At 43.9% G+C, this 10,000-nt stretch overlaps 1 protein-coding gene across 1 annotated transcript in view; it reads right to left on the bottom strand.

Moving 5' to 3' along the window:
* Positions 1-10,000, bottom strand: part of nfatc1 (nuclear factor of activated T cells 1) — a 72,054-nt gene that overhangs the window by 47,121 nt on the left and 14,933 nt on the right. Inside the window, exons 4-5 of the mRNA XM_083982139.1 lie at positions 6,308-6,510; positions 1,958-2,130 (exon numbers count right to left, since the gene is read on the bottom strand). Coding sequence (XP_083838265.1) covers positions 1,958-2,130; positions 6,308-6,510 — 376 coding nt within the window. The remainder of the gene's footprint in view (positions 1-1,957; positions 2,131-6,307; positions 6,511-10,000) is intronic.

Below are 10,000 nucleotides of genomic sequence, written 5' to 3'. Positions count from 1 at the left end.
GACCATATTGATCATATTAGCTTAGCATTAGCCTTTAGTCCATCTCTTTATTGTGTCCTCCAGAAACACTTTTTCTGTTGGGTTGTGAGTCTCTGTCAAACTGATGAAGTTTTTTCTGAATGTGTAGCACGTTTGTGTCTTTGTGTGTTTTTCTGAAGCTGCAGTAAAATTGACCCTTCAGGGCCACCGTAGTAGAAAAGCACATACAGAGAGAATCAGCTGTTTGTCTCAATCTGTCTCTGTCCTGAACACACAAACAGGTTCAATTAAACCTGAATATTTCTCTGTGTGAGGACCGACGTCTGATTCTGATCAAACCTCTAATTCTCACTCTTTGGAAACCACACACACACATACACACACACAGAGCGAGAGAGACACACACACACACACTGAATTCTGGTTAAAAAACAATTGCTCTGTGGCCGTCGTTCAGAAACTAACAATGGTCTATTTCAAGGCGCTGAGATCATGGTTTAACTACTGTCTTTCATTTACCTCATAAGACTTAATCTCTGTGGCAGCTCCTGGAGCCAGAACCACATGAAGTGGCTGATGTGCCTGCAGCTTCTCCCGCTCCACTGAGAGGTCAGACCCAGTGCAGCGCTGCAGAGTCAATGGACTTTATCGAGCAAGGGCTAAATGGCCTTTTACACAGACAAATGGAGTCCAGTTCAAATGGAGCAGCTCACATGCAGCGGCTGCAGCTGCAGTCAGAGCTGCATCTGATAAACTCTCATGTCTGGGTCCAACAACAGAGGCTGAACCGGGGCCAACTGGACCGGGACTCATCACACAGACACAGACAGTCTGTTCATGTGCTGCTTACTCTGGGATTAATAAATACTCCAGTCAAAGAATATTTTTTAAAAGTTTAAGGACCTTTCAGCGTGAGAGAGAGATTCTGTTTTTTGTTTTTTTTAACCCGAACAAACTGAGAAAAACAGCAAATCCTCACATTTGAGAATCTGTAACCAGCAAAAGTTTGAAAAAATAATGAATTAGCCATTAAACTTTCTTCCTAATCAATTGGTTCAGAGGTTCCTGATGTTTGTCTTGTGAGCTCCTCGTCTCCAAGCATCTGTTATTTTTCTTCTTTTACCCTCAGACACAGACCAGTGGTTTGTGTTTGATTCTAATAGGCAAACGTCAGCATGCTAACACATTGTGATTAAATTAAATTAGATAATAACATAATTGTTAGCAGGCTAATAGCTTACTTACTGTAGCAATTACATCTGGACCTAATTAATAAATGTTAGTGCTCCTACTAGATAATAAGCAAAGGTTAGCTTTAGTGTGTTAATTAGTTATTTGCAAATGTTAGCATTACAACACTTAGTGTAGGCCTATAACAAATCTTGCCATAACACTTTTAATAAGTTAGGCAAAATGTTTGCATGCTAATACTAAATGTATTAATTGTATACAATGTAAGCATAGTTACACTTACTGCCTAATTAGCAAATGATAGCACACTAAACAATTAGATAATTAGCAAAGGTTAGCTTTAGTGCATTTATTAGATATTTGCACATGTTAGCATGCTAACGCTTATATAGTAGCCTATCAAATTAGCAAATGTTAGCATGTTAACAATTAGAGTATTAATAATTAGATCATAAATAAATAGGCTATAGAATTAACAATATAGAATGGTGCTAACTCCACCATTGCTATTTTAGCCTATTTATTTGCTTTAACTTCTGAAGTGATGGCTATTTAGTGTGTTACCATAGTAACATTTGGGCACAAGCTGAGGTTGTGGCTGTCGTTTGGTTGTAAACTACAGTGATGGACAAATCAAAGTTCTGATGCTGCCACTGTCTCATTGAGGTTCATCCTCACATCAATCCATCAAATCAACGATCAATCAATATTTCTATTGGGACCAAAGAGGCCGAAGGGAACAGCTGGTATGAGGTTTTTACACTGACACTAGAGGACAAACACTCACAGCACTCGATGGGATTGGACGCCGCCTGCAGCGACACCGTCCTCCCCGTGGCCTGGTTGATGTGGATCCTGAAAACCATCCGCACACGCGTGTTCTTGCGTCCGATGTCCGTCTCGCCCTTCCTCAGCTCGATGTCCGAGTTCCTCAGCTTCAGAATCCCGGCGCAGTCGATTCTGTCAAGACGACACACGATGGAGAATTATTATTTATTTATTTATATCTTAGTGCTTTTATCATGGTGGGTTTTAACGTTTTTAGTTTTCCCATTGGTGTGTGAATGTGTTGTGTGTGTAATATTATGGGATATGTGCAGTAGCCTACTGTTATGTAATAGCCTAGTTGTTGTGATGGTTTGGCTGCTGATGTCGGGCTTGTTGTCACTGTGGACGTCGTCAAAGACATTTATGGTGCTGAGTCCAAGACAAAATTCCCAAAGTGGGACAAATAAGTTTATTGGATCGTATCAAATCTGGGGTCCATCAAAACCTCCACTAGAACCTCCAACAGAACCTCAGACCCAGTACCCCCAATAGAGCCCCCATCACAACCTCCAACATTATGCTGTGGGAACTCGGATCTTTCCAACCTCTGACTTGAAAAAAGTCGACTTTATTCTCGAAGTTTGTGATTTTTTAACGACAATGGTCTTTGGGGGTCATTCCTATGTTCCCACAGCCTTATGTTCCCACATTTCTAACTTTTGTTGTCACTGAAAATTAGGCCCTATGTTCCCACAGCCCTTTGGTCCCACCATTGGTTGGGTTTAGGCAATGAAGAAAAGAGTTGGTTAAGTTTAGTAAAAAGACCAGGTAGAGGCTAGACAGGCCAGATAGATAGAGTCCAGATAGGTAGAGAGAGTCCAGAGGGAACATAGGGCCTAATTTTGAGTAAAATCTTAGAACTGTGGGAACATAAGGCTGTGGGAACATAGGCATGGACCCGTCTTTGGTTCCAGAGATTGTGGGTTCAATCCTCAACTGGTGGAAAGAGAACATTACAATGTCAACTGTCTTGTCTTCCTATTCCTGTTTGTTGTTCAGAATTTGCCTAAATTTGCCAAAAAAGAGCCCGGACCCGACCCATTGCTGCACAGCAGCTATAAGTCTGTTTTTTTTTTTAGAAAACAGATTAAGACGTTCTTTTTAAATTGTTTTTGTGCCCTCTGTGATGTTTTTATGCCTTAGCTACAGTATGTAAAGCACTTTGAATGCAAAGTTTTTCCCGGTTCAACGTGTTTTTGGTTGTTCTGGTGTGGTGCATCTCAAACGCTTTGAAGTTTTCAAGTGGGAAAGATCCGAGATCCAACTTGTTTCGAATGCAGGATAACCTCCATAATAACTCCAGTAGAACCTCCATCAGAAGCTCCTCCCCTCCTTCATCTCCTCCTACAGACTGAGGAGCTCCATCACGTCATGAATCTCTGCTGGTTCCTGAACAGTCTTCATCATCAGGCACTTCATAAACTCCTCCTCCTCCTCCTCCTTCTATGTTCACGTCTTCATGTTTTAAAACCTTCAGACCTCCTCAGACCTCCTCTCTCTTCTCTGTCTTTTCCATCTCGTCCTCCTTCACGTCACCGTTTACTCACTAATCTGAACATCTCAACACTCCCTCACATTCTTCCCGTCAGACACCGGCTCGGCTCGGCTGGCGAAGTAATCAGGTGTCGATGCTAAGGACCCCAGCTGTTCGCCCTCTACCCCCCCTCCCCTCCCTCTGCCCCCCCCCGCCTGCCCCCGCAGACGGGCCGAGTGCAAAACCACAGAGTGAGCGAACGAGCCTGAGAAAACGCTTTAGAGACCAAGGAGAGGAGCAGTTCTTTCTCTTTTTGTCTTTTAAAGGCAACTGAAGTGAGAAAAACTTTATTTACCTGCTAAAAAAACCTGTTTTAATGTCATTTACAAGTACTTTTAATATATTAGTCAAATTCCTATTTAAGGTGTGTATATAACTTCTATAGTCTGTGTGTTTTATTTTCTTAAATACATAATTTTTTATTGTTTTCTACCTGTTTGCTTGAGCTACTATTTCACAAAAACTTCTCCCTGATCTGAACTTATCTTGATTGTAAAGATAAAACATGATCCTGAATGATGCATATGAATTAAAAACCATTAAGAAGAACATGTAACATTAACAACCAAAAAGTTGTGATAAATTGTGATTAAGCAATGTAGTCCAATACAAATAAGACTATAAAGTGGCAAAAAGTAAAATAAAATGGTAAATTAAGACGCTGAACATGTTTAGATGTATATGTTATATTTTATATAATAATCCCGGTCCAGTCGACCTGGTTCTGGTCGGATGGATTCTGTCTGAGTTTAAACAACCAAATTAAGTCGTCCAGCTCCATCACTGAAGTTATTAACAGTTAATTGGAGTCACAACACCAAGTCAAATGTGGCTTCGACTGATTCGGTTGATTAATGATTTAATTAGAGTCGCGCCGCCTTAAATCACAGAGGGTAAAGTACAGTAACTCCTTCAGAAACATAACAGGGCCTGTTATTCCAAACACACCACATCATAAAGCATCTATATGTCACAGCGCAGCGCACGTCAAGAAGGATAAATCTCCCACAAATCCCCCAGGCTCAACTCTAAGCAGCGCGAGGCGTGTCCTCGGTGAGAAGAGAGAAACTGTATCCCGAGGTGAAGCAGTAGCATGGGGTGGGGGGGGGGGTTATGTGTTACATCCATTAAAAGGCAGAGAAAGTGCTGATGTCAGCTCCGGCCTGTTAGCGGCTCTGAGCTTCCCCTCCAGAAATCTGATCTGAGCTCAGAGAAGGAGAAAGGCTTCAAAAACACCAACAAACCTCGTGTCTGCACATCATCTGTTTCTGTAGCAGAGGACAAAGATCTGACCGGTTGGATTTAAAGGAGGTGAAATTTCTACAAAGAGAAGAAACTACCTCATTTTAGAGTTTAGACATTTCAGTAAAGCTGGTGTTTTCTGGTTGTAGCTCATCAGATGTTCATGTTTTCTCATGATTTTCTAACCTCTGAAGGTTCATTCAAGTCCAACCTCAGGTCTGAAACCACTGAAGAAAAAAGTCCAAATCAAGACAGAAGAGATCTGAGGTTTAAAACTTGGACCTAAGCCAGAAATATTAAATATTCAGGTCTAGGTCTATAGTTTTGACCTGGTCTCACATGATGGAAGATACATTTGCTAATTTGTTGCTACGTAAGCTGCTAACCTTAGCGTTAGCCGCCATTTACACTCCAGTCTTTCTCATCAAAATCTGTCTCCAGAGACAGAAAACAACCAGTTCCATCACTTCTTTTCTTGTACTAGTGTAACGGAGGTCCGCGGGTATAGTTTCAGTTTCAGTTTAGTTTATTTGAAAAGGGACAATGCACATTAATAAATATTTGTAAAAATTTGTAAATGCACCCGAGTTATCTTAAAAATCTAGTTTTCATTGTTTGTCCCTCTGCTAGATTGTACAAGGCAATCACAGTCATGAGGTACCAGTAAGGAGAAGTGACAGCGTGTGGCGGTTAGCGGTACTGAAGTTAAACTCACTCACCCATAAAAGACGTGCTAACCCACTTGCCAAGTGGTCATTGACCTCTTGGCGAAATGGTTAGCATCGTCGCTCGCGGTGCAGGAGACCCGGGTTCGAAACCCGCTCAGGGCAGAGTCAGACTAGACAACATCCGTCACATTGGTGCATTCTTCACTTCTCCTTACTGGTACCTGGTGACTGTGACTATACCTGCGGACCTCCGTTACTAGTTTTAGCATGCTAACCAGCTAGCCCCGTCGTTTTCCGATACCGAGTCACTGCATCCGCCGGTCCTTTATCTCGTCTCTTATGACTCGAGGTTTCACTCAGACTCGTCTCTAATGTCAAAAAGTCTCAGGTCTTCAAGTTTCAGCTGACTCCTGAACCCTTAAGGTGGACTTATCTTTGAGTGTCAATCCTTGACTGAATAAAAAGTCAAACATCAACTAAAACTTGACTTGGACCCAAAAATATTTAAACCCAGGTCATTATGGTTGTTTAATTTCAATGTGTTTAAGACTGCTAATTTTATTTCCAAAGCCTGGAAAGGAAGACAAGATAGTTTGTTTAATTGTATCTACTCTTTGATCAACTCCTTTGAAGCTTGGTCTCGTTTTCTCTTCTTTCTTTCCTCCAAAGATCTGACTGATCGTGAGGATCTGGTTGAAACTGTATTTTCATTTGTTTGTATCATTGATGTGCTGAGGGTGGACTCTCTGGTCCCGGTTTGTTTTCTTGGTGTCTTGTATGTGGGCTGGTCTTACGGATGTATGCACGCCACAATAATACAATTAAATTCATTCATTCATTCATTCATTCTTCCTCTGATACTCACATGGCCCTCATGTTGTTCTCGGGCAGCAGTGGGATCTCCAGCACCTTGGTGTTGTTGTGCAGCGCCTCCTGGCTCGGCGTGGACACCGTCTTCCCCGTGATGCGGTGGACCTGGTAGAAGGCGTGAGGCCGCAGCAGCCGGTCGTCGGCGGTGCCGATGAAGAGCTGCAGGGTGAGCGGCTCGCTCTCCATGTACCCGTGGAGCTACGAGAGGAAGAGAGAGAGAGACAGAACAGAGAGGTTGTGGTTGAGCCAACTGGAAAACAGAGTCGGGTCTCTGAGAGGTCGGAGTCTCAGCGTGACGCGTCTCCAACAAAGTGCCCATTTAGGATCCGGTAATCACCCTCTCCATCTTCTTTAATTTACAACCTCAACGAGAGTTCACTTCCTCCGTGGGTTCGTCTGAGGCTGCCAACATGTTGATGCTGCAGTAGCTGATCTGAGGCGCTGAAACCACCTACAGCGAGCGGCGCAGCGCTGATTTGTGAACCCCGAGCTCGACTCGTGACAGGACGCGGCTTGTGTTTCACAGAGAGTCAGGGTCACGTCGGTCCCACTGAGCCTGGAGCCAACTCAACCCGAGTCGGGTCGGGATCAGCTCTCCTGTTGACCCTGCTCTGATTGGTTATCAGTGGAAGGATCAGGACCTCTGAACGACTCCCAGACCTGCCGAGGTGTTTCCTGACAGGAGGCCTCCGTCTGAAGCCACAGCTGAAACATGAGGAGAGCAGCTGGACTGGACGGACGCCATAGTTAGTTTATACAGTGAGGGGGCGGAGCCACAGCTGGACCGAGTCAAAACAACAGAGCATCACAGAGGTAGAAGGAGGAAACTGGAGAAACTATGGGTGAATTCCAATTCCCCCCTTAGCCCTATAGCCCTTGGCCCTACCCCTACGTTAACCCTACGTTTTGTGCGTTCACGTGAAGTGGTGGTGTCCCGATTCTGGTCCAGATGAGGGTTAGGGGGAAGTGGTAGGGCTATCTGGCCCTTCAAACAGAGATTGTCAGAGGCACACTTCAAACCGAGGGTATGACAAGTTTCCCAGAATGCATCTTGCGGCAACCGGCAGCTGTTTTATTTCTCACTGTAGCGCTGTTATTACGTCACTTTGTTAAGTTTTAATATTTTTTCATGCGAGAAAGTAACTGTTTACATCCCCAATGTGCGGTCGGTTTATCCACATGAGGCTGTTTAGACGTTTGCTCCAATGTTTTTCGGAGAAGTGAAGCTCCACCTGTGGAGCAGATCAACGGCTTGTCACAGAGACACCACCCGGCCGAAGAGCTCGTCAGCCGGCCAACCTCCGTCGTCATCCCGGGAGAAAAGACGATCGCTAATTAATGTGTGTATTGGACACAGGAGCAGCGCTACCTGGGGGCTCTGTAGCCTATGTACAGAAATCACCACATTTACATCAATAAATAAATGTTTTACAATGAACCGATCAGTCTTCATTAAATTTTATTTTATTTTATCAAGTTAACGTGGTTTTGAATACAGGATTTGTGGCAAAAGCCTGTCACGTCTGCTTATGTGAAAGCCAGCAGAGACAACTGATGACGTGTGTGATTGTTGAAGAGGTGTCCCAATTCGTAGGGGTTTAAAGTCAACACCTAACCCTTGAAAAAACTGGACTGCAGTGAAGTTCTTCTTACAGTAAAACTGATTGATCTGAACCCAGATCTGTTTGACCGTCCTGCGGCGTGATTGTCTATTATTTATTATTTGTATCGTCAAACTATTTTCATTTCTGTCTGAACCGTCCACTCGTCTATAATCTAATTCTCCTCGTTTGTGGTGTTTGTTTTTATCTGTTCCTTGTTTTTAAACTGTTTGTCACGAGAAAATCTTATTTCCTTGTTTGGGCAGATTCTGGTTCTGATCGACAAAGGTTTGACGTGATGCAGCGACGTGTCTGTTTTCACTGAGCTCCAGTTGAGGCTGACACAATAATGATTTATTCAATCAGAAAAAAAGAAAAAAGAAGAAGTTGATGTTCAACTTTATTATTTTTTTAAGTTCTTGCCTTTTTGCCCAAACCCTTCCTCAGCAGATTCACCACAACATGGACTCGGTCCTGTTTGACTCAGCGGTTGGAAATCTTTCCAGCCTTTTCAATAAAGTTGTGGCGTTTGAAACGTCTCCAGTTAATAGATCAGAGTCAGAGACAGAGACGAGTCCTGATGGACCAATCAGGGCCAAGTATCACAGCGAGGAACAGTTTATCTCAGATTTAAAGGATGGTGATGGACAGAAACTGAGGAATATAATACTATCATTTCCTTTTAAACCACCAAACCAACTTTCTGACGTGCAATATTGATCTTTGACCTTTGACCCATAGTTTGCTGTTGACTTCGCGGTGAGTTCAGGTATTTCTGGGTTTTTCTTCACAGTGAAAGAGGTCGGTGAATGAAAATGTCGTATTGGACCGAAGAGAAGCCGAGCTGGAGGATGAAGCCGATGATTGATCAAATAACATCTGAAAATTATTAGAAATGACGCATTTTAGCTGGAATTGTAAAACGGATAAAAGCAGTTGTTAAACTTATAAATAAAACCAAGCAAATGATTTTTCCTCCTCATCTTTACACTCCTACAGATTGTGTCCAAACGTGGAAGATGATCTCAAAACTGTAACCATCAACGTTCACTCAGTGCTGTGGTTTATGGTTTGCACACAACAGCAGCAAAGTTCACTCATAAGTTACATGGATGTTACTTTGACTGAGATATTCTGCTTTTATCTTATAGTAAATGGCTACATGGGAAATCATATCCCTGTTGTGAGGCTGTTCTGTTCTTTGGTGTTGTCGTTTTGCCCATTTTCAGATTATGTCAGTTGGTGCATGTGCTCGTCACCTCCAGGGACAGTGGAGCTCGTCCACTATCCACTATATCTGTATGCACCGTGCACGCAGATTTTCACCCCAAAAACGCTCGTCTAAACGCGAAATAAAAAGTGAGAACGCAACGAACACCATTGCGTTTTCTGTTCAGATCGTTCCCGTGTAAACGTACAGTAGCCTGGATGAGAAGCTGGATGAGTGGAGGAGGCTTCTTCATCTCCTCTGGAGCTCCTCCAGGTTTGTCCATCAGGCCCAGGAGCTCCTTGGGACCGAGCTGGAAGTCTCTGCTGGAGCGAGGAACACCAGGAACCTCCTGTTGCCTCCAGAAAAACAGCACCAGGAGCTGATGGATGAGGATGTTTCAGCGTCTAATCGCCTTGAAACTAAGAATCATTGTGTTTTCATTGGCTCAGAACGAGCTGCTCCTCCTCTGCTGAAACACGACGATGTTCAACAGGACAAACCACATGCAGCTCCTACACGCTACTAAATCCTGCAGAGTAGAGTAGATCTCCAGATCTGCTGTCAAAGCTCTGCAGAGGAGGAGGCAGTGAACGCCTCGCTGGGCTGAAACGCTGAAAGCAGGAGTTTTTCACTTACATAAGAGGAGGAGACGCTCCAGCCAGGAGGAGGAGGAGGAGGAGGAGGAGGAGGAGGAGGATCATGGCGGGGTTAAGTGCAGCAGCAGTCGTGTGTATTTGTGTAAGGAAGTGTGTGTGTGCCAGCGGCCGTGTTTATCCAGGCAGCAGAGAGGTGAAGCTCGCCTCACTCAGGTGCTTTCTGTCTCCGACGCCGACAGGAACGTCGTCGGTCGTCGGCATGCGTCGCCATGCGTCGCCAT

Source organism: Trachurus trachurus (genome assembly GCF_905171665.1).
Source record: "Trachurus trachurus genome assembly, chromosome: 11".
NCBI lineage: Eukaryota > Metazoa > Chordata > Actinopteri > Carangiformes > Carangidae > Trachurus > Trachurus trachurus.
Note: the sequence above shows the minus strand (reverse complement) of the source record. Positions and strands in the feature narration are given on the sequence as shown.